At 45.7% G+C, this 25,547-nt stretch overlaps 1 protein-coding gene across 1 annotated transcript; it reads right to left on the bottom strand.

Annotated features, from left to right (window-relative positions):
• Positions 1–667: 667 nt before the first annotated feature.
• LOC124480319 (probable phospholipid-transporting ATPase IIA) lies at positions 668–24,982 on the bottom strand. Its single transcript, XM_047039487.1, has 28 exons — positions 24,789–24,982; positions 23,074–23,218; positions 22,224–22,337; positions 21,871–21,979; positions 20,647–20,705; positions 19,597–19,648; positions 18,483–18,577; positions 18,068–18,148; positions 17,816–17,891; positions 16,769–16,845; positions 16,410–16,570; positions 16,175–16,317; positions 15,001–15,113; positions 14,023–14,232; positions 11,133–11,294; positions 10,533–10,625; positions 10,356–10,439; positions 9,179–9,349; positions 8,900–8,998; positions 7,730–7,819; positions 7,305–7,449; positions 6,657–6,721; positions 5,969–6,124; positions 5,387–5,451; positions 4,945–5,053; positions 4,742–4,799; positions 3,521–3,724; positions 668–2,648 (listed from the first exon to the last, which is right to left on the bottom strand). The coding sequence occupies exons 1-28, from the start codon at positions 24,854–24,856 to the stop codon at positions 2,512–2,514; spliced, it is 3,141 nt and encodes a 1,046-aa protein (XP_046895443.1). The 5' UTR covers positions 24,857–24,982; the 3' UTR covers positions 668–2,511.
• Between the last annotated feature and the right edge of the window lie 565 nt (positions 24,983–25,547).

Below are 25,547 nucleotides of genomic sequence, written 5' to 3'. Positions count from 1 at the left end.
TGGAAGCTCAAAGGAAAGACCTCAAACGTTAAGGTTAGGAGGCAGTTTTGTTGACTCTGGGGTGGAATTTCAGTTTTCATGGGACTGATTAAGTTAAATGGTTTCTTTTAATGGTGTAACCTACGCATTTGAGCCATGGAATAGGAAAAAAAAATGTTGGACAGGGAATTTTAATATGCACATACAGTAGTCTGGTGCTTGTTTTTTTATGAAAGATTTTATGAGGTTGAGGCTTTGCTCCAAGTCAAAAAATTCTAGAAAGGCTGCAAAATCATTTAATATTATAAAAATGTTTTCTTATTTCTACAGGTCCATACAAAGAATCATTTTCAAAGAGCCGAAAATGTCTAATTGTCATGAATACACCTTGAGAACTCTCTAAACCATTTGTATTAAGCCAGAGGGCTGGCTGGTACACCCTCAGCCACACACACTAGATGCATGCAACTGGACTAGTGTATGAGAAACTAATGTATGAGAGGTGTATAGGCAGTTCAGTGTCAGGGACTCCCTCCTCTGGTGGAAGTGGGCTCAGCACTGCTGGACAGGAACTGTGTCACCGGGCCTTGCTTTCAGAGCGTCTCTGGACATATACATCAAGTGAGCGCGTACAGCGCGTGTGGATATCTGATGAAGTCTGTAGACCAACAATATATGATAGACCAACTACGAATGAAAACATGAGATTTTATTATCACCACCAATGTTCAAATCAACACAGTACAACCTTTCTGTTGTGCTAATATGAGTGCAATTATACAAACATAACAATACATGGCAAACATTAATAAATAAAAACTGGTTATTCACAATTATGCATGTCACAATATTAAAAAAGCTATTTAATTACGGTATTCCCTGTATGATTACAGTGTAATCAAAACGAACAGTCCAGAACAAAAAAGTTGTTAATACAAACAAAACTGTGCAAAAAGCATAAAGGGCTTAAATGGGGGAATGAATCTTAAACAAAAAGTCAGCAGGTAAAACAGTTAATAAATATGGATGGCACCCTGTAGGACACAAATGATTAGATTAAAAAAAGAAAACGTTTTGATCATGGAGTTTTGATAATGGTCCACATAAGCGAAAAAGAAAACAGGAATTCAACACACTAATTATTTACACTATTCCCATCATTGAACCATTTAATTATCGAATGAATAAGGAGTGAGGGAGCTGACATTTGTTTTTTAATGTGCTGTAATACTTGCCAAAACACGTTTAGTTTTGCTGTCCTTTTGGCTGAGGTGTGTGTGTGATTTGTTCTTTGTTCGTCCACAGACATGACTGTTAGGGTTGGTGGGAGCAGTATGAACTCGAGGGCTTGCGTCTGAGGGATAGTGGGTCCAGTCGGACAGTGGTCAAAGTATTTTCAGTTATGGCTTCAGGTCGCTACTACAGTGAGTCATGCAATGCTAGAGTGTGGCAAGTCAGACGTAGCCACATGAGAGGGAACCCAGTCCCTGGCAAACACTTGGTGAGTTCGGAGACCCAGTGGTAGGGATCAGCTACAAATAGCAAATACCCGTTAGAGGGTGAATATTGACCATGCTCTTCAGACACAAACAACTGATTCGGCATCATTACACAAAAGACAAGTCTGGTTTGAACGTCAGAGGCAATGGGTCATGCTAAATAAACAACCACAATCCCTCTTTCGGACTGGGTAGTAGTGGCTGAGTGACTCACAAACAAACAAGCACCAAATTACACTTCCACACAGACTTGCGTTTAAGCAGTGCCTGATCAGTACTGACATCCTCATGTCAAACATTAACCTTCCATCACAAATGTCATAAAAGAAAGTGTCCCAAGACCAGAAGCTTCACACATGAGACATTATACATTTTACTGTGTCTGTGTTCTGAACCATATTAAACTATTAGTTTCTTAATCCACTGTATTGTGTCATGTATTTTAGTTTTTCCAAAGTAAGCTATTTTGTGTTTCATTCTGGATAGAATATTTGCAAATAAACAAATACAATTACTACCGGTATTTAAATAATTTCTGAATGCCATCCAAGTTGTCTAGCCACATTTCATTAAAAAAAGAAAGAAATTCACTACATTTTTCTTAACCTGGGTTAGTCCATTATGGCATCTATTTAATTGACTCTGATGGAGATCACACGTTTCTCTGTTGGTAACTAAAACAGACCTCCTGTTTCTCAAACAATGATAGTCAAATTCAACAACCAACATTAAGAGTCTCGACAAGTAGTCATTAGACCTTTGTTAAACCCGATAAATTAAATACATATCTACCTCACACTTCAACATTCTCTCTTTTCAAATCAAGCATTTTTACCCCGATTATTCCAGTTATGTACCTTTGCAAATAAATTAAAAGGGAAGAGCCCATTTCAGTCCTCAGGTCAAAGTGCAGGCTCTGTTAGTGGAGGAGGAGGGGGGAGCAGGAGTGTTGTCTGGGCTCAGAAGCAAGGCTGGGGGGCATGGCAGCGGTGGAGGCCTCCTCTCTTGTCACTGTGTGAGGAGAGCTGCTGGTCTAGGAGGTGAGCTTGGAGTAGTTGGGTGGAGAGAAGCGCCTCCTCAGGTACTTGAGGATGTAGAGGGGCAGACAGCTCACCAGGGTGATGACCGTCACTTTCCACAGGAACGACACCGTGGTGATGAAGTACACGTCTGGAACACAGAGGCCATAGAAATACACGTTCTGGATGGGAACATACAAGCATCATAGAACAGCCAATATCGGTCCTTTCTGGCTTACTGACTGATTTTGAAATGGAACACGAAGTGCTCCAAAAAGGGCACTTGAGACCACATGGAGGCCACAACACTGAGGGCCCCAGACTGAAGTCATTCCCACCCCACATAAACGCTCAAAATAGGGACAACTCTGTGTGACTGATGCCCATGTCCCACTCTTTAAAATGTGGCTGGAATTGTAGACATGGCCCTTCTTTGAATGTCATTGATAGACACAAAAAAATCCAGGCTATAGTTACACAAGTATCTGTCTGACTTGTATCTCCTTCTAGTAGGTTTTACACTGTATGTTTTCAACAGAGGGTCAAGTTATGCATAGTCTTTTTTTCTTTCAACAGCCAGGGAGACCTTGGTGGTGTTTGGTTGGTCGCCAGAACAGGAAACTAACATCAAACTTTGGCATTTCCTCTTTTATACTCTGGTATGCCAGTGGCTACGAAACCTCTGGACATTTGTCACTTAAGTCACCTTTTGCCTTCCTCATGGCAGCACATGGAAGGGCTAACTAGACACCAGAGGCACTGTATGAATGGATGGGGCCTTGTCATCACTGAACGCTGACGTACAACTTCAAGGTGAGAGAAAGCCCAATACAGTCAATCTGTCAACGCGTAGAATCAAATGAATGAAGTGGATGCAATATTTGGGACATTCATATCAAAAACATACTGACGCTTGAATTTCCGGCTGTAAAAGTGCCACCAAATGTCTGTGGGTGCATGTTTATTTGTGTGTGTGTGTGTGTGTGTATCTGTGCATGCATGTGTGTGTGTGTGATTACCCACCGATGAACTCGTGCAGGAAGACAAGCGAGGCGATGTAGGAGGCCAGGCTGAGGAGCTCGGCCACGATCATCAGCCAGTGCCAGGTCTGGATGGTCAGGGCCACCATGAGCAGCTCAGTGAGGATGAGCGAGGTGAAGGAGATGGCCACGATGTGGACAAACTCAGACTCAAACAGCAGCAGGGCCCCGTACATGATGATGCTGCCTAAGGGACACATCGACAGCACAATGTCCACAACCAGTCACGCACACGCAGTCTACGGTTAGGCCTGTCGAAGAGCTGGAAGAGCACCTAAAGAGATGACCTTGAGGCCAGTAACATTTTGCTGCTGTGGACTGAACACAATGAAGCCCCAATGAAGCCTGACAGCATGATCGAAGCTGTGGAGCGTATGTGTGCTTGTCTTTAGCATAACGTAAGAGGAGCCGTGGCCACCAGGGTTTCCCCTCACAGGAAGAGGACGTTTTTTTTTTGACGTTCCCATAATTTCAGACTGTTTTCCATCACCTCTTGCAGATTGTTATTGTGACCCTTAAAAGCAGGACTAAAAACACTTCCTGGTATTGACACGGTCATTGATACCAACAGATCCTACACTGAAGGTACTACAACTATTTGAAAAAGAGAAAGACAAAAATTGGTTGTACCCGAATGTCTTGCTTACCGTCAATGGAGTACAGGAAAGTAGAGAAAACAAGAATAATTGTGGATTGATACTAAACAAGATGTGGTTGGCTCTAGAAAACAGAAACCAGAATCCTCTAGAAACCAGACCATTCTTCAAACAAAATCTTGTTTTGACAGGGATGGCTTTGGAGGGGGTTGTAGACAAACAGTTAAGGGGTGTAACTAGCTTTTGGATGCCTTTGGCAACGCCTCTGAAACACAAATGGCCTGTGTTGGAAAAGCACCTGGAGTTATTCAACATTCACAACCACCAGAGACATAAATAACCTCCAACAGCAAGACAAATAAGAAAGTGTGTGGGCTGATGGGGCAGGGCAGTTTCTACAATCTTTTTTAGGGCAGCTTAAGGGATTCAATGTTTTTCCCCCCTCTACAAATAGAACAGCACACAAATCTCTCAGAGTGGATCATGTATAACAACACATCCAGTATTGTTATGTATAGTACTAACTGTATAGGCCAACAGTAGTTTCTCAGTCAGCTTAGGCCTGGAGAGGAAGCTTCCAGTAACTATATCCTGGTCTACTAGTTTACCTTGGTAGATACTTATTAGGACCCATATCAGAAACGTCTTCAAGGAGAGTGGTCGACCCTGAAGGTATAAACAAGAACATCAATCAATATTCATTTATATGACACTGGATCGAACTGCACATTCGGTGTTGGCGAGGCTTCAGCTGTAGTTACGTTCTGCCATTGGTGCAACACAGTGTGTACATCCATATGGACCATGTTACCTTCAGGAGATCCTTGTATAACTCTGGGTACAGCATAGCAACCTCCGACTTGACATCTTTATCAAGCACCAGGGAGAACACAGGGAACATGGTGTAGATGGTGGAGTATCTGGAGGGGACACATTTCCTTTTTTAGTCTAAGAAGCCATCATTTTGATTCTGGATAAATGGGCAGATAAGACATCCAGGATATCGTATTCAAAATGAATTCCATTGAGGGGTTTGAAGCTAGGCGTATCAAGCTCTCCATGAAAGCACTGTAGAGGGCATTCTCATGACTCATGGGGTTGAGATCATTTCAGTTTAATGACATTCAGTGCAACAATACTTCAACACATAAAAATGTCAATGAGAAATGGGTCAAATGGGTCAAATGCCAAAAGAGAGAGAGAGAGAGATGGGGACAGAGAGAGAAAGAAATAGAAAATGCAGAGAGGCGTACCCAATAATGAGGAATCCTTGATAGAGGGGGACCGAGGCAAAATAGAAGACTGATGAGAAGACAACCTGAGGGAGAAAAACTGAGTCATTGATCATCATTCATCTTTTGTAAATGTAAAAAAAGGAAAAGTGCAAAGAAGAAATAAATCACATTACTTTAACCAAGAAATGTGTTAACTGTCCAGTTACACACCACAACTTATTACTAAAATCGGATGACAAAACATAAGTATACTTTAACATGGCACTGCTACATAGTTCAGCAGACCCCAAAAGTGTGACACAGACAGACGGATCCAGTCGGATGCAGGCATGAGGCTGAACCAGCCAGGCTCCCCACCAAACCGACACCAGCTGTGGTTGTGGGCAATGATGAAGGCAGACATGTGGTGGAGGGCCTCTCTAACTACTGGAGCCTGATGAGTCACAGACTTACCCACCAGAGCTGGGCCCCCCAAGAGCGCCCGTTAGTCTGACGCACCAGTCACCACCCAACCCCCTGGGGACCCCTGGCTCCTCCCCTCCTACCAGGACCGTCCCAGGTCAGCCCTGGTCCCTGCCTGCCCACCCCAAGCCCTCCTACCTGCATGGTGCTGATGCACAGGCTCCGGTGGATGACAAACTGGCTGAGGGCAGCAGACCTCTTGTAGCTGTTCCTCCCATGGACCATGAGCAGCCTGCCCAAGTGCTTGAACTGAGTCACTGAAAAGTCGGCAGCCAACGACGCCTGCTTCCCTTCCTGTCACAAATTTGGAAAAGGGGAAAAAGAGCGTTTAGGTCCTTGGTAACCAGAACAACATTTTTGTGCAGGATAAGGAACACTCGAAAAGGTTTCAACGTTTTCTGTGCACAGCCAGGTCAGCAGAGAGAGTCGCACTGGGACCCGAGTGACAGGACTTCCCCCGTTTCTGCCAAGCTACATGTATCTAGCTACTCTCTGGGAAGGTTGTGCTCCATCTTTGCTGGGCAGATCAGTTCCAGTCACAGGCTGTCAGGGAGATAAGCCATCTGCATAGTGCAGCTGTCGACATGGCAGCTGAAGGCCGTCAGCGCTGGAGCCCCAGTGTCACCTCGGCATCCTCTCCGAGGGACGACATGCGCTCACACGGGGACTTCTGGGGGAGGAATCATCTGTGTGCATGAGCGAGCTGCCCTGGTCTGCAGCGTCCAGGGCGTGAAGCGCCTGACACTGGAGCCGGCGCTGCAGGAAACACAGGGACAGGGGAGACGGAGGGGAGACGGAGGGGGAGATGGAGGGGACAGAGTCTTACTTTGCCCTCCACTCCCACGCCACAGTCCGCTTCCTGGATCATGCTGACATCGTTTCCTCCGTCCCCTAAGAGAAAACAACAGCAGGGGGAAGTGTCACTAACACATCTGTGACTCACCATAGAGACACTGTGATGGGCGTGTGTCTGTGTGTGTGTGTGTGTGTGTGTGTGTGTGTGTGTGTGTGTGTACGCGCATCTTCCACGCGAGCTACACAAAACAACCTCATTTTAAATAACGACAGTGTCACTGGCACGCAGTATACTCTATAAAAGATGAACATCACTACAGTATGGCAAACTCATCCACTGTGTGAACAGTTCCGTGCAGGGCAGTGGGGGTCAGGGCACTGGGGGTGCAGGGCAGTGGGGGTGCAGGGCAGTGGGGGTGCAGGGCACTGGGGGTGCAGGGCACTGGGGGTGCAGGGCAGTGGGGGTGCAGGGCAGTGGGGGTCAGGGCACTGGGGGTCAGGGCAGTGGGGGTGCAGGGCAGTGGGGGTGCAGGGCACTGGGGGTGCAGGGCACTGGGGGTGCAGGGCAGTGGGGGTGCAGGGCACTGGGGGTCAGGGCACTGGGGGTCAGGGCAGTGGGGGTGCAGGGCACTGGGGGTGCAGGGCAGTGGGGGTGCAGGGCGGTGGGGGTTCAGCTCACCGACGGCACAGGTGAGTTTGCCCGTGCGCTCCTGCAGCAGACGGACGATCTGAGCCTTCTGCGTGGGAGCACAGCGGCAGCACACCACAGCAGGACACTGACACGCCAGCTCCATGAACTCGTACTCATAGAACTTCAGACACACCTGTGAGACGACAGCGGCATGTTGGGAGGGAAACCACCAACTACGCACCGCTTCGCCTCCTTGCTTTATTATTATGGCAAGAGATGAAGATGGAGGGAAGGGGGGGAGACCGAGACAGAGAACAACAGAGATAGAAACAGAGAGACAGAGACAGAGAGACAGATAGAGAGAGATAGAGAGAGAGAGAGAGAGAGAGAGAGAGAGAGAGAGAGAGAGAGAGAGAGAGAGAGAGAGAGAGAGAGAGAGAGAGAGAGAGAGAGAGAGAGAGAGGAGCACATACCTCCAGAGAGTCTCCTGATATCACCAATGCACAGTCGTGTTTCCTTCTGAAGGCGTTGAGCTCAAGGTGGGCCTCTCCTCGTGTTGTCACCTACAGGCAACACACAGCCAGCCAGAAGAAACACACAATCACACACACACACACTGTCAGCCTAACCAGTAGAGCCACTATCAGTCTAACCAGATACGTAGTGAACCCACAGCAGTAACTAAAAGGGCTTCTCACTTCAACTGCCATCCACACTGTAGATCACAATCAGGACAACACGATAACTGATCAACTGCCAGATCCCAACCAGAGACCATTACGCCACAGCTATCAACTGCTCGACATTTGATTTCAATCTACAGAACATCTTGGGATTTGCATTGGTGTTTGTAGTCATCTCAGCAAACTGTAAAGGCTGGCTGTGGTCTACATGAACAGACACAATGAAGTCCTGCAAACTGTGCATAGTACAAATCCGAACCTGGAAGACATCAATCTGCCAACGCGCGTTGTGCTCTGGTACGGACGTCAATCCAGATGTGGTTGGTGTCCACCAGGAAGCCTACCCAGAGGCCAACACTGGAGGGCCACTCTCCCTGGCCCACAGCCTCTAGAGGTCTGTTTTCATGCGGTGCCAACCATTGTTATCCTCCTCTTGTAACGAGTGTTGTACGCAAGTTGTACCCTTCCTATGGCCGCCTCTACCGCACTGGAGCGATGCCAGAGGGGAGGCTGAGGGACTATCAAAGCGATTGTGCAGTTTGGAGAAGTGAACCTGCAAAACTAATCAGGAAGTGAGTCGTCGTCGTGCTCCCAGGGGGAGTTGTTCAGCTGCTCTCTCCGCTGTTTCAGAGATCCTGCTCGGCTCCCTTCACCTCTGTTTGACAGAGAGCTGGAAGCTGGCGCTGGAGGGATGTGATTTATTGAACTCTGGTTCCTGGCTAAGAGGCAGGGCTAATAGAGGCAGAGGCAGGGGAAAGGCGAGGCAGAGGCAGGGCTGGTAGAGTCAGGAGCTGTATTCAGGCAGAGGCAGGGCTGTAAAAAGGCAGGGCTGTGGGAGTAAGGCCACTTGGAAGTAGGAATCAAGAAGGAGTCTTGACAAACTATGGAACAGGAAGATCCAGTGTCCTGAGCACAACTAGACATCCATTCAACATGGCGGAGCTGAGAGGATGTACTCACAGGTCTGAAGATGTGGATGTCCTGGTTGCGTGTCACCAGGTGGGCGTTCTTGGCAGTGCATGTGGCCGTCTCCATCTTGTCTCCGGTCAGCATCCACACCTAAACTCAACAGTAGAGAACGCTATTAAGAGATCAAATGTATATTGCTGGTTAATAACATCATCAACAACAAGGGTCCTAACCTTGCACTATGCATGCCTCTAAGCTCGTGGTTAATGCTCTATGCCCGACGCGTCCGTGCATCTATGCTGGATGTGTGGGACAGTGCAGGAGCCTGACCTTGATGCCAGCGTTGCGGAGGATCTCCAGGGTGGGCCTGACGTCGGCCTGCAGCTGATCCTCCACCCCGGTCAGACACAGCAGCTCCATCTCCATCTCCAGACTCTCAATCACCGTGGCTACCTTCAGGGAGCGGTCGTGGACACTCAGCTTGGCCTGGACGTACCGGGCCTGGGGGCGGGGGAGCAGAGGGCCATTACCACTGACAGCAGTAGACAAAGATACAACTAACACTGACACAGAGATAGGCTGACTGTAAGAAGACAGGTAGAGCAGCAAGTACAGGAACTGAGTCTAGCAGACACTGCAGCCTAGTTCTGCACCTTATCCGAATCAGAATATTTTTTTATTTCATTTTATCATGTGTCCAGTCAATCAATAATAAATCAGACTCAACAAAGTGATCAAATGTGACATGTCAGGGATAGCCAGTGGCCCCAACAGGCATAATCACCAAGTGAACGCCCGTCTCCAGCCCAGAGTGTTACTCGAGTGAGATAAAGAGAAAACAATCTGCATGACTCACGCAGGAACACAAACTCTGTGACTCACTGAGTGACTCACCACCGCCCACCACATCGCACAATCCTAGGCAGTGGGCCTGGAGCTACAAGGGAGACACTGCCCTGAGAAAGAGTGTCTGTGTGTGTGGAGAGAATCCCAGCAACAACAGTTTGACATTTCAGAACAATGAAAGAGTATCTGGAGAAACCATTTGGCTAAGGAATCTAATATTGTTGGCAGGTAGGCATGAAGAAAGACAAATCAAGGAACGTAAAAAACATGGAAAGAGTGTAAGAAGGGCATTCCCAAGGGAGTGGGACAAATGACACCGATTTAATAAAAAGATCCTCAATCCAAACTCCTCCATCCGATCATGTTATGAGTGAAAGTGCTGGTCCAATTGAAGGCCCCCTCCCACCAGCCTGTGGCCTCAGGTGTGCAGCAGCAGACGGCTCCAGCTGTGGACTGTCCCCTGCCTCACTACTGGGATTACCCACCAACGCCAGCTGCCAAGCCTGGCGAGTTAGGAATCCATTCATTCTCTATGTATTCTATAATCCATCCACACAAGAAATCTCGTTTTCCTGTTGGCTTCGGTTTGCCGAGTCTCCAGTGCCGAGCGTCAGGCCTGGGTGGCTCCAGGAGATGACCTGGACACAGAGAAGCTGCTCACCTCAAAGTCCTGGTACTGCTCCTCGGTCAGGGACTTCTTGGAGACCACCAGGACCCTCAGGCCTTCCCTGGCCATGTTTCCACACTGACACAGAGAACCACAGAGCAGAGGACTTGCATCACTATGTTCCTGTTTGGTAACAACAGAAATCCGAATGGTGGCAGAAGCAAAACGTACCTCTTCCTCCAGCCAATCGTTGTACTGCACGATGCCTGCCATCACCACATCAGCACCTTTCATGTAAAACGTGATCTCTCCAGTGGACTCATCCTAGACACAAAGACACCCACCATGTTCACACTGATTCGACGAGCATTACAAAGATACAATCTGGTCCAGATAAAACCTGGGAAACCTCACCTGGGAACAATTGAGCATGCAATGCATATTTAACTGTCTATTGCCAAAAAAGGGAAACTTGTTTTGGTCCAAAGTGTTTGAAAATATTATCTTGAGGAAGTTTTAAGCTCAGGCTTCCTGGAGCACAGGTCTAGCCAAGCCAACAACAATAGTTAGTCATCTGACTTACTCAGAGTTCATAGCAGGGTAAAATCCTTCTCAGATAAGACTTCCTCTTGATGGATAACTAAAACACTTACCCTTTTCAGCTTGTTTTAAATAACATCTGGCCCGTTGCATGTGTGCTTGCATGGACCCCACTGATAGTTACTTTGCAGTTATTATAATTTCCACATGAACACAACTTGCAACTTACCATTCTATCATGTGCATTATCCATCTAAGTTTTTCACCAGGATATCTTATTGGTGCACTCACTCTAACTATGATGCCCATTCTCTTGCTTTCATAGGTGAAGGGGAATATCTGCAGGATGGTGAAGTTCAGGATCTGTCCACTAGGAGTCCTCAGCTGCATGGAGGACTGGTCTCTTCCCACCAGTGTCAGTCCAACACTCTCTGTCCACTGCACCAGCGACACCTGGCAGGAGCACAGACACACGCGGGTGGTTGGTAACAGCTATTCATCTACACTGGGGATGTTAAAGGCTACTATTATAATAGCCTTTGAAATAACTCTTGTGTGACTTAATTAGAGCTACCTCAGCTAAATAACACTGTGGGCACAAATTATATTATTGTTTTGGGGGAAAATGTAGAATGTTCTGTTAAAAATATGTAGTATAGTTTCTGTGTCTCCCAAGAAGGTAAGACTGTAGTCAGTGAACGGCTGCTTATGAGGAACACATTAGTCCTGAGAGGCACCTGAACAAGCACAGTGCTCTTCTTCCACTCTAATCAATGACTCAACCAGTTTCTGCAGTCTGGAGTATTGATCAGGGAAAAACTGAGCCTGATAATAATTAAGAAAAATACAAAATAAAAATCAAGGCAACACACATTTGTCTTCTCTTTTGAAGGCCATGGGTCTGGATGAAGCACAACAGATGACTTCCATTAATGCTTTTGTAAAGTGTGTGTGTCTGTGTGTGTGTGTGGAGGAGGAGGGGGAGTCTCATGGCTGAATAACTTCCAGTCCACTGGGTTAAAGTGTGGGTCTAGACCCAGCTCTGTCCTATGTTTTAGCATGAGGCCTCCAGAGGCAGGATGTCCAGGCAGAACAGACAGAGAGCCCCACCACTCTGGCCCAGACAGGGAACTCCACCACTCTGGCCCAGACAGGGAGCCCCACCACCCTGGCCCAGACAGAGAGCCCCACCACCCTGGCCCAGACAGAGAGCCCCACCACCCTGGCCCAGACAGAGAGCCCCACCACTCTGGCCCAGACAGGGAGCCCCACCACTCTGGCCCAGACAGAGAGCCCCACCACTCTGGCCCAGACAGGGAGCCCCACCACTCTGGCCCAGACAGAGAGCCCCACCACTCTGGCCCAGACAGGGAGCCCCACCACTCTGGCCCAGACAGAGAGCCCCACCACTCTGGCTCAGACAGAGAGCCCCACCACTCTGGCCCAGACAGGGAGCCCCACCACTCTGGCCCAGACAGGGAGCCCCACCACCCTGGCCCAGACAGGGAGCCCCACCACTCTGGCCCAGACAGGGAGCCCCACCACCCTGGCCCAGACAGGGAGCCCCACCACCCTGGCCCAGACAGAGAGCCCCACCACCCTGGCCCAGACAGGGAGCCCCACCACCCTGGCCCAGATGGTCCCATAACTCAGATCCCAACGTCAAGGCCAACCAGGAGTTTTCCCTTTCGTAGAAGGGCAGTGATTCTATGAGGTATGTGATCTGTGGTCTGTTTACCTGTGCTGCTCTGACGTAAGCAGACCTCTGACTCTCTGTGTGTCATCCAGTTAGGTAGACAGTAGGGACGGGGTTTAGTCTCAGTCCAAGCATAGTCAGTTTGGAGGTATGCAGTTATTGGACCTACACCACATTGGTACCATCACCTCCTCCCTAATGTGTGTGTGTGTAGGTGTATTGCTTACACATGCAGATGGTGTGACTCAATATATTGGGTGACTGTTCAGAGGAATGATGGGAAAAGCTGAAAAATATTTCTTGGGTCACTATGGAAACATTCCTATTAGTATTTTGGCATTGTTAGAAGGGAGATACACACTCACATTTAAAATGTTTGATTCTTTTTGACCCTGTTTTCGTTGCAACCAGACACAGTAACCTTGTATTAAACTGGTGGTTTGGATATGGTCATATGAATCTGTCTCTCAAATCAAATTCCATTCAACATATATCACTGGACCAGAAACCATGCAGGCAACCGTCACTGCCATTGTGACCACTGATACTAGCAGCCAACACTATATCTATATTTAGACTTCCTGAAAGGCAAAAGAACAGCAAACTGAATTTGAGATCAGATCATATCAAGCTGATACAAAACGCCTATTGTAACAACCCAGAAACACCCAACCAGAACAGGAAACAGCCATTAATTCAAGTGAAGCTTTGGACATTGTTTTTTACAAGCATTTCTATAAAACAGGAATTTCAAGAACATAATCCTGGCATACAATGCATGAAATGGGATATAGGATTGGCTAATCGCCACAAAGCCACAGCTGTGGACCACATCCAAATATCCACTTCTGAGGAGGGACATTCAAAAGAAGGATAAGTGCAGTGGGCTGGGGAGCGCATTAAGGAAATCCCTATTTACACTGCGGGAAATGGATCATGCTGGATTCCGCAGCCCTCTTCCTGGAGTTCAAAGGATTCCTACTGATCAAGGACATGCGTGTGGAATGGCATCCGTCTCCTCAAGGTTGCCTTCAAAGGTAGCAAGCAGAGCAGTGGCCACCATAAGGGTCCTGGTTGGGAAAAACCCCAGAAAACCCTCCACCTGTCTGTGAAACCCAAGGAGGCTCCACCTCTGTATCCTGTTCCGCTATTCACAATATTTACAGTATTCCTCCTGGGAATAGGACTGTCCAGGACAGAAATTCTGACAACTACGCCATACCCGTTGTTTATGAACGGGGCAGAGTGGTTTATAGTGCCCCGACAACATCATGTAATTAGGTGTAAGAAACTTAGCAAGTAATAGACTCGGTATTCATTATCACAGACATTCTATTATGACACTAACAAGAGCTCTACTCTGTGTAACATCTGTGCTGGTACGATCCATTCAGCGGCAACAGCAGGTCCGGGGTCAGCCTCAAGGGTCTGCCCCGTCGCTGTGACTCTGCGTGGCGGGCGGGGCGGGGCGGGGCGGGGCGTTACCTCGTCCGGGCTGGCCGCCTGGTACACCCTGCAAGTGTCCTCGTAGTGCTGCTCGGCCTCCGCCTGGTCCGTCACGCCGTTGGCCTCGTACACGGGGGTCACGTTGTGCACCAGGGCGATGGCCTTCACGGCCTCGTGCACGCGGCTGCTGATGGTCTTCCTCACCTTGGTGGCGGCCGGAGCCCTGGAGGCCGGGAGGTCGTGGGAGGGCTGGGGGGGGTGGTCAGAGGAGGAGAAGAAAAGAGGACTGCTCTGAAGTGGACAATGGCAATGGAAAAATGGACGGTACTGTCTCCTCAAGGTTTTCTTCCAGGGATTCACTCAAGGGTCACTGCGGCAAGTAAGGAGGTCACACATAAAAAGGGTTTTTATGAGAAAACCGGGGGGAAAGAACCCAAAATGAGTGTGTGTAATACTTCGCAAATGTTGGAACGTTTCGAAAAACCTTCCCAGCTGTCATCTGAAACGTTCTACTTTGACACAGAATTGCCTCTTTTACGTATTTTCTTTCTGTTTTTTCTTTCAATTTTACTGGGGTGCACAAAGCCTCTCCAGATTTGCACTCCCTCCCTCACAAGCTAACCCTCAAGTCATTGCACCATCAACAAGGTCAGGGGGGGGGGGCGATGTAAACATAACCAGATGTGTGCTGAAATATGAACAATTAGCTTTTGCATCCCCGTCTTGCTATTTATAGGGCTGCCGTGTTTCCAGGGGTTAATGGTGGCATCATTAAAGGAACCCGCTGTGGGCTGGGTGGGGGCATAATCCCACTTCCTGCTCAGCTAACCTCTGGTGTCAAAGGGACAAAGGGTGTCATCTTAGGTCATGAAGCATTTGACCAAACAATAATCACGAGCTGGTGTGTTCCTCAAACAATGCTACCGTGGCTCAGGATGTTCTGGGCATTTTTGGGAATGTGTCCTTACATTTATACGTCATTGGGTCCTACAAAGCGATATTTTGCTTGTTTCTTACCTGTGTGTATGCGCTGAAGACATGACTCTGCACCTCATCCATGGAGTCCATCCCATAGGCTACCGTTCCAAGATGGAGGCGTCTGAACACCATTTCATTCTGGGTCAGAGTCCCTGTGGGAGACATTCAAGCACACGTGTTACGTTTACGGTTGTACGGACACACCGTGCGGTGAGTCATGAGACATTTAGACGCAAACACAATGTGGTGGGAAAATATCACCATATTGTCTGATTGGGTCAATGGATTTATTCCCGCTTAACAGCTAGCAGCTCTCTGACACTGTTTCCATGCCCTGGGTGTGCTCACACTCACTTTAAAAGCCCTCCACGGCAGTATATCAGGATGGCCTCGGAGGCCCAGCACATACATTAGGCTGGCCTTTAACCCTTACACCCCATTGCCCTTATCACGGTTCTGTATGGGAAAATGGCCAATCATTTTATTGGGCATGAGGGTCGTAAATCTCAGACCTAGGGGCCTGTTCCAGAGGACATGCTCTCTGAAGGGTGGAGGCTGTGATGGTGTGCAGAGATGAGGGAGCCTTGAAGGCCTTTTTGATTTAAAGATCTAATAAGTGGCATGTCTCAGAGAGTAGCACAGCCCAAAGCCCTGGGGACAGGCTTTGCTGTGCTCGGGAGGCACATGCTGGACACACAATCTTCATGAATTTACACCAGTAACATCTCTCCAGCTCCAGTCCTACCGCAGTAGTTCACCACAATGCACAAAAAAGCTAAATCATTTGACCTCCCTTTGGAAGAACAGACCAGGGCTGCGTTTCCCGAAAGCGTCGTACGCCTAAATTGATCCTAGAATCCATCGTACGACGAATCTTATGTTTACGGGCAGTTCCCAAAGACACTGTAGCTAAAGTGTCTCTTGAAAATGCGTAGCTCTTGTAAGCGCATAGATTAGCCTACTCCTTTCGAGCATGTTCGGGAAACTCAGGTAAGAAATATTTATGGTTTCGTTATTTTGCTCGATCGTTGCTACGATCCATCGTTATCGGGGAAACGCAGCCCAGGTCAAGAGCGTAAAAGGACTTGTGTGACGACTCTCCTCACCCAGTACACCCCTCAACGCCATGTCCTCTCTGCAGTAGCAGCGTGGGACTGCAGTCACCTATCTGGGCCGGTTTCACGTCCGGGACCCATCAGAGGGTGAGGCTCACCTGTCTTGTCAGTCAGCAGGTAGGAGATGCGTCCCAGCTGCTCTGGGATGGTGCTGGCTCTCACCACCGTGCCGGGGATCTTCGAGTCCTTCCTGATCATCCAGCTGAACACCATCTTCCCCATGTCCAGGTTCACACACAGACTGGACACCCGTGTCAAACACCAGTTAGCATGGACAGGGGCGTGATAGAAACGATTAGAAGCTACCGGTTTAGGAGAGGGCACGTGTCCAACCTGATGGGAACGATGTTGGAGAAGAGCAGCAGGAAGCGGAAGATCTGGAGGTACCAGCGTCCGGCGAAGTGCTGCAGGGCCACCATGACCAGAGACACCACCACCAGGGCCACAAACAGGATCTTAGTCAAACAGTTCACTTCCAGGTCGATCAAACCCACCTACAGGAGAGTGAGGGAAAACCCATTAGATAACCCGCGGCAATATAATCAAGAGACATAGATTGCAAGAATTCCAAACATAGCCATGGTGTCCTTACAGAGTAATTATGTAAACATAAATATATTTTAATACGCTAAAGTCAACTGTCACGTTCAGATGTTTATAAATAGCGATCAGTGTTTAGAGCTCTTGTTTACCTTGTGTCGTGGGTTGGAAGTGTTCATCACACTTCGCAGTTCCTTACCAGTGTAAACCACCAGGCCCACAACAGTGCCTGTGGGACAAACCTCAGGTCACCTCAGTGTCTGACCACCAACCATGACACACAGAACAAGACAGTAGGAGTTTAAAACATAACACGAGAGGCAGTAGGTGTACACAATTTAAATGGATTGCCAACCATATGTTAGGTCAACTTCTAGAGGATTGTTTTCTTCATACTGAACTGCCTCCAAGTGCTTTACAAAAGGGCCCAAGGATGTGTGTGTGTGTCTGTGAACACGCATCAGTGTTTTTGTTTGTGTGTGGGGGCGTTTTGACGCCACATCATGAGCACCCAGCTGTGTGGGATGTGGCGCTTCATCGCAGCTCTATGGGCTGAGAGAGGAGATAAGATGGCAGCTCTATGGGCTGAGAGAGGAGATAAGATGGCAGCTCTATGGGCTGAGAGAGGAGATAAGATGGCAGCTCTATGGGCTGAGAGAGGAGATAAGATGGCAGCTCTATGGGCTGAGAGAGGAGATAAGATGGCAGCTCTATGGGCTGAGAGAGGAGATAAGATGGCAGCTCTATGGGCTGAGAGAGGAGATAAGATGGCAGCTCTATGGGCTGAGAGAGGAGATAAGATGGCAGCTCTATGGGCTGAGAGAGGAGATAAGATGGCAGCTCTATGGGCTGAGAGAGGAGATAAGATGGCAGCTCTATGGGCTGAGAGAGGAGATAAGATGGCAGCTCTATGGGCTGAGAGAGGAGATAAGATGGCAGCTCTATGGGCTGAGAGAGGAGATAAGATGGCAGCTCTATGGGCTGAGAGAGGAGATAAGATGGCAGCTCTATGGGCTGAGAGAGGAGATAAGATGGCAGCTCTATGGGCTGAGAGAGGAGATAAGATGGCAGCTCTATGGGCTGAGAGAGGAGATAAGACGAGAGGGAGGGTCCTGGCTACTTCCTGGTTATTAGCTGTGCTTCAGCGGAGGAGCAAGCAAGTGCCAGAGGACTACTGGGGCAGGGGGCTAGTTATTCACCAGAGGCGATGACGGTGCTGGCCCACAGGGTGTTCTCAATACTGAGGCTCTCATTGACCGGTGGGTCTCCATCCTCCTGCAGGATACACACAATGAGATCCACACAGTGAGGGACTGCACTTTCAGCAGAGTTACTAATGATCACATTCGTAAATCTGATCATTAATCTTGCGAAATAGCAAGTTCTCTTGAGAAAATTGTGCATGCGTTTTTGGAAAACAACGTTCCCAATAAGTCAATGATAAACCTCACCCTTGTAAAAGTTCCAACAAAGTTGTGGATGTCAATGTTTGGTTCCTCTGCATACACATAGGACCTGATCTGGAGCAGGTCCTGGAGATATTTACAACACAGGTTAGGAACAGAAAAAAGTTCAATACAAAGACTTGGATTTTGAAAATTAAAGCAAATCTATATACTACCATGATTTAAAAAGAAATCTGTCACAAAACAGAGTGGATCCTATAATGTGCTGTTTGCCATTAGTGTTTACTGTGACAGTGCCTTCAAACACAGAGTACACATGACCTAAAAGCCATGGCTTCCATACGTGACATGTGCCCCACAATAGGGAGCTGAGACAACTGGCATTACTCCATGTTCTCTACGTAGTCATGGTGTGTTCCGGAAGGAGCGTGTGAAGGACAGCAACCATCTGGTGACTCACAGCAGCGGTGGGCAGTCTCTGGGTACATGCCACTGGGAGGCGCAGTTTCCAGTCCGTCTCTCCGTCCAGCTGGTCTGTACGCAGGAAACACGAGCCTGGGAGAAGAAGAGGGAGAAGAAATGTGCTCATTTGGGAATGTACATTTGCCTCTAGGGGGAGTCACTGGACTAGCTTTTCCATGTGTGGGACTGTGTTTTGTTCTTAGTACAAATATTCAACTGCTAATTCTACTGAACAGTATTATATTGACACCCCTACTGTTTAATACAGCAGTTGTTCCAACAGGACTGCAATCCAAACATTAACATTGGTGTTCAACATTGTGTAAAACTGAATGGAGATCCACTGAGACCCCTCCCCCTGTCTGTCTGTCTGTCTGTCTGTAGCTCACCACACTGGTCCCAGCTTCATTATTGACCTAATGGCCTCCACATGGAAGAGAGATAACCAAGCACCCTTTCCAGTAATACAATGCTGTTCTTTTTCCATCCCCCACAGGAAACCTCAGGCCAACAAGCATCTTGGACTTACTACTCCATACTGTGAGAGTGACTGGAGGACAGGACAGTGTAGTTCCACGAATGTAAAGTTGCTCAACTGTAGACAGGATGTACTCTGGGCTCTCTTGAGCAGTCAGGATGCATATGACAGAGCTTGTTGCTTTGCATTGTTATTGTGTCATCATTTCGATGGAACTTGCTAGATGCCAGATTTGTTTATTCAGATGCAGTCCCATCTCTGAGCCTCCGTCGGTACTTTTATCTTTGCATTTTATATATTCTTTCTGTTTAGTTTTGCATGTCTTGATTTTCCTTAACATTACATTGTGATTTGAAAGACAAAAGTAACCAGTGCATATCTGAAGGTTAAAACAAACACTTTAGGCTGCTTCTTAACCCCGCCCATCATCACTATGACACAAAATGACACAGTCCATGATAGAGCAGCCTGTGCCCTTCAGAGCACACTTTGAACCATGGCCCTACTACTGGACCTAATTACAATTTAGACATTGTTTGACTTCCTGTCCTTGGCTCTGGGCTAATCCCACCACCTCTTTGCTTTTGAAACAGGCGGCTGTTGTAGCGATGGGGATGAAGGAGCAGATGTTTACCATTTCTCTCAGAAGTCCTTAAAAAGATCATGTCAGCAGGAACGCGTTGGTTCTGCAAAGGGAAAAACACAAAGAAATTAACAGGACTTCAAAAATGCATCCTGCCCCCTCCTGCTAGCCTGGACTGTTAAAGTCAGAGCCTGGTTTAATGTGCCACATTACCTGTATTCAGCTAGTCACAATAATAAGCCCTCCAGCAAATCATTCTGGTCTGACTTTAAGTGGGACTCTGACCGGGCCTTACACTCTATTTGACCCAGCCTCTGCACAAGAAGCCACTCTTAGTTTGTATAAGATGAATTTTCAATGCTATTCATCTTGACAGAATTCAAAGCACTGAGCAGGGTTTGGATTATTTTAAGTGATCAATAGCCAAATAATGATTTTCTCTGGCTTGTCACAAATTTAGAATTCATGTTTGAGTTTCCCCTTTTCAGTCATTCATTTTATCTTCATGATTAATCAATACATATCTGAATGAAATACAAATACAACAATTTAAATTAAAACCAGTTAAATATGTGTAGTCTCATGTCTGACTTATCCTTCAGATAGATTGAATTGACCAACTCAGATTAACCCCATTGAAGTGCCTAGTTGGTAACCCAGGACAACACTCAGTTTTCATATTTCCTCTCCTCAGATAATCAACCCTTTCTACACGTAGAAAACAGACCCCAAGAGGCAATTGCAATGTAGGGTGAAGTCTGCTTGAATTACCTCAACAACTTTAGCAATCAAACACAATTAACACAAAGACATTTAAATTAAATACCCAAAAGTAGAGAGCATTTCACATAATTTGGGGTTTCAGACCAATTAAGTGAATTTGAAGTTTGTCAGTTATGTATGTAGAGTTTGACAGACTGAAGCTAAGCATTGATCACAAGATTACAAAATCTTTACTAACTCCTTTCACCTCAGTCCCCAGTCTGGCACAAAAGATTAACAAGCCACTCATTATTCTTTGTCATATAAATGGAAACTTGACAATGGTGTTAAGATTATTCACAGATGTAGATGTAGGCAGTTTCCCAGACTGACACCAACCTTCTCCACGATTATAAGATCACCCACTTGAATACCACTGCTTTTCACCTTTACTGTGCCTAGAAAAGAGAAACCAGGCCCAAATCAATCAGTATGCTTTTTGATCAAATGGAATATAAAAGCATGGTTATCTGGAGAGAAAAATCCGTAACAGATTCATTGTTAGATTCATAGACTAAAACTTAGTCTCTTGAGTTAGACAAAGATCTGAAGCATCCATGAAAACATTCCCATGGTTTTGACAGGATTTATGGTAGGGTGACAAGCTGGTACCATAAACGTCATTCAAAGACACTGTTAAAAAAAACTCCCCTTATACTCACTGGTTATTCAAAACACATACTATTATATTCACTATTGATCTCCAAATATCTCTTCCCCAGCAGCAAATGATGGAGTTATCTGTGTGCATCTACTTAGTTTGGGAGAGTAATCTTCCATGCCTTTCTGAAAGAATGTTGGGGGAGTTGAGCCTTTTCTCTCATTCCTTTTGGAATGAACAGGCAAAATTGTTTGGAGGGGGTCACTGACCCCTGACCTTAGAAACGACCCCGTTTTTTTGCATATGTAAGACATTAAAGCACATTAATATTGCCTTGTATTACGTTCACAGGACTTCCAGTTGTTCTGTTCTAGAATTTAAAAAAAGACTGGAGATCTTCATTAAATACAAGTATATATTGCCTTCATAGTTCTTCAATGAAGAATACATTGGTCGTCTATGTTAGCCTAAACCCATGAATCCTGCATAAAGACATACGTGTAGATATTTTAAAGATGGGAGACAACATAAAAGTAAAGATGGAGTGTAAAAACTAATGTTTTACCATTACAAAATATGAACAATATCAGTATTACAAACAACAAACAGAACCTTTGGATTTGGTCTCTTCAAATCTTCCCATTTAGACAGCCTTGCTCAGGGCTTCATTCATAGTTTTTATGGCTAAAACAAGCTGCCAAATCAAAGGCGTAAAGTGATGGAAACCACGAGAGGTTTCAAGGGGCTTTATTGGTAGTAGCACTTTACTCCAAGATTTCTAATGCACACTTTTGAATTGCTGGTTTGAATTAACCAGCACACCATAACCAATGCCCTATCAACTTTTAAAGGAAAAATGTATCAAATAAAGACAGTTCAGATGCACCGGCCATGGCTGTTGGGTCAGTAATTAGAAAAAAAGTAAAGTAAATAGTAAAGTTCCTGCAATAATCTGTACTCACCTCTTGTTGAGAGCTTGCTGTATATCTGTGAGTTCACTTCTTTGTCTCGAATAAAACATCTTATCTCCTCAACTGCTTCTCTCATGATGGTAACGATTAATACAAACCCCTGGAAGAAGGAAAAATAGATATAACCCCGTAATAGAATGCTTTTAGTATTAACAATCATGAAAAGTATTATAATTTACAGTCATTCATTATATCATAAGCATAACAGCATACAAACTATTGTACATTACAGCGTAAGAAGTATATTTTATCCCCCACCCATTTATATATACACACACAATTAATATCAAACACAGCCTTTTTTTATTATTATTTTAATTCACATGTATTTCACTGCTGCTTACCAAGGGCACCCAGTAGGTATAGAGTGCACCTAGTCTTAACTCATTGATAAACTGAGAGCAGGCCAAGAGCAGGAAGTAAAGGTTGAAGAAGTACTTGAATTGATTAAACAGCACCTGGCAACACAAAACAAACATGATTTGACAGAAGATTAGAGTGAACGTTGAGAATGTCGTCAAACAGGAAACAGTATCTTATAGTTTAAGTTTGTATAAAACTGTGTCTCAAAGGATACACAGTGTTTGAACAGTGGATTGATAGATAATTTTAATCAGGGGGTTTACAGTAATATTTTCCGAAATGTCATTAGTAACTAGGTTTACAAAGATATGAGCCGTTCTTGCGCCCCTGCTAGAAATGTCATTATCACCAATGTGCAAGCTTACACAGAAAGGGAACGCATGCACACTCTTATCACTATCGTGTGCCATTTTCCCAACTATTTACAAGTCAACCACACAAACATGTTGACTTGAGAGAAGAGTGAAAATAATTTGCGCAAACTTCTGGTTTTGACTTTGACTTTTCCCTCAGCTAGCTAAATAACACCACAGTTAAGATCCATCTACCCATAAATATTCAATAAACAAACATAAGAAAATGAGCTTTGAATATTCAGATGGTAAAAAGACAAACAATTTATACAGAAGCCAGAAAAAAACTGTCAAACAAAGGACAAACTGTAGGCTTAGGAAGGTGACAATAGGAAAATGACAAAAGGCGTCAGGCTGACTGACTATATCTTCCAACAAGAACGTAGAGTTAAAGCCACTGTCCAGCAGGCACAGCCACAACCCTGCATCCAGGCTGTTGAGAATAGGCAACAGGGAAGGGGATGACCCCAAACCTCACCCCAGGCAGGAAGGTGAAGAAGTTGTACTTCTGGTTGTTGATGACGTTTCGAGGATACCTTTGCTCACGCTTCTCGGGATGGCCCAGCCACACAGTACGGGGACTAAAGTCCCCCATGCCACAACATCTCGACCACGGGCAGCACCTGAAACATAGGAACGGAGAAAGGACGTGAGGGTTCCACACACAAAAAGCGTTGTTTGTTGACACTGGATGACCCTGGACAAAAATCGTAAATGTGTCAGTATATTAGGTCTAAGGGTGACAAAGAGAGAGATGGGAATTATTATGCCTTTCTAGTTAAATATTAACTTCATCTGCAACCGAATAGCTTCCTCCCTTCGCAAACAAAGTAATTCCATGTATTCTAAGACAATAGCCTGTTGGGTCGATCTGGTCAAGACCAGTTGTCATATTGCATGAATCAGATTCACGACATTGAGGTGTATTCTTTTTACTTAATGTTACCCTTAAAATCATAAACTACATCCCCACCATTCCTGTTGCAAGGTCTGGAATGTCTACATTATCAAGTAACCATTCCTGTGCCACAATGGTAAAGATAACTTTCTCCCCCACACTACTGGATTATAATCCATTATTCTACAGACTGAAATGCCATAAACCTCCTGAGAAAGACAACTTGTTTTAAACAGCAGATAGAGTTACGCATTTCTGATGTGTATGATATTGTTTACCATGACCTAACATTCTGGATGCCTCATATCACTAACCTCTAGCAAGCAATGTGTGCTTAACTGTGAAATTGCTTGCTAGAGCTCAGTTGAATGCAAAGAATTAGGGCTCATAATCAATTTAGCCTGGTAGAGACCAAACTAAACAGAAGTAGTAATAATGCATGGACGTCTAATTTGTCAATTTTCCAATAACAGGTCATTCCCGTTTGCTCATCTGCGGCCTAGCCTACACATGCTCCATCTTAAAATCATGATAGGGCTGTTGAACAAGGAAGAAAAAATACAGTAGTCGTCTGAATGAATGTTCTCTATTTGTTCTTGTACACGATGGGCCTACATCCATCTCTCTAATGCATTTGACGTGAGGGCAGGACTATGACAGCTAACCAGAAGCTGGCATGAGTGCGGTACTGCTGTGTTCTTGCCTATGTATGTTTGTGCATTTGGTTCACCATAAGACCATCTGACGTGCATTAGTACCCTTACAATACAATTGAAAACAAGGTAGCTAGCTATAGCTAGCTAGCAATGTTATGATATCTTGGGAGTCTGTTTACGACAACGCCGATGAGTAATTTACTCTGGAATTTGAGGCCTGCCGTGCCTTATACTTACTAGGCACAATGAACACAGACCAGGTACTATTGAATTAGAAACACGATTATGTAGCAATGGCTTTTATTCGTGCAATTTTCTAGCGCCATAGTCTATACTAAACAAATATTAGCCAGAACTGCACCCTGGTGATGTCATTGCTAACGATGTAGGCTAGTCTAGGGTTTATTCTGAAAGACGGAAAACTATTACGAAAATAACTCTAAACACACATTTTTGTGACAAACCGAGGTAACCAAAAGGTGCTAAATATCTGTCTTGTTCATACATTAAAAGAGACAAATCTATGTCGGCAACACCCTCGTGCATTGGTAATCAAAATCATTATAAGACAACAAGCGAAATTACACTCGCCTGCCAGTAAAACCCATTTGTTCTGTACTACATTATTAGCGCCCTTACCCATTCCTGTTTTTATTGTCGTGTCTTTTTTTATGTCTCACTGGTTGTAGGGGAATATTATCCGTCATTCCTGCAACCCCTCAGTAGACGCTTAGCGGAATCCACCTTGCTGTGTCTGCGTTCTGGGCAGGGCTGATCTGTCAGAGCCTGGTCTGGACTTGCTTGAGCCTGGCTTCATTCCAGTGTCTCATCATTGCTGTTGCTTGCTGCCATATCACTTACAATGTGTTGTATCATTTGTGTTTTATCAAAATGTGAACTCAGTCTTTATTTGTTGAGAAATATATTTGCAGGTTTTTACTTTATTCGATTACACATTTCACCACTCAACAAGGTCAGACGTCTTAGTTTTGTAATTGATAATGGGCAAACACCTGCAATTTTCTTACGAGTTATTTCATTTTGGAACAATCTTAAGACCGTGATATTTCAGTGATTTGACAGGTATTGACTGTTTTGTTGAAATGCAAGTTAAACCAAATTGACATTTGTATGATTGTCAAATGCATCAAAATATGGTGTCCTGAAGAATGCAAATAAGTCATCCTTCCAATCATGTTATTGCAGGGTTTTGGGAGAGACAATCAAGAGACAAGACAACATATTGACTCATGGTCCGTGAGAATGCAAATCAACTTGGTTGAAAATGCAAATTTATGAGGGAGTAAACAGACATTTGGCCATCTTGAGAAACAAGAGATCAGGAAACTCCTATAAAGTCATCTGAAGGGGACCAGATGGAAATCATGGATGTGCTCT

Source organism: Hypomesus transpacificus, chromosome 18 (assembly GCF_021917145.1).
Source record: "Hypomesus transpacificus isolate Combined female chromosome 18, fHypTra1, whole genome shotgun sequence".
Classification (NCBI taxonomy): Eukaryota; Metazoa; Chordata; class Actinopteri; order Osmeriformes; family Osmeridae; genus Hypomesus; species Hypomesus transpacificus.
This window is presented reverse-complemented; position numbering and strand designations above follow the sequence as displayed.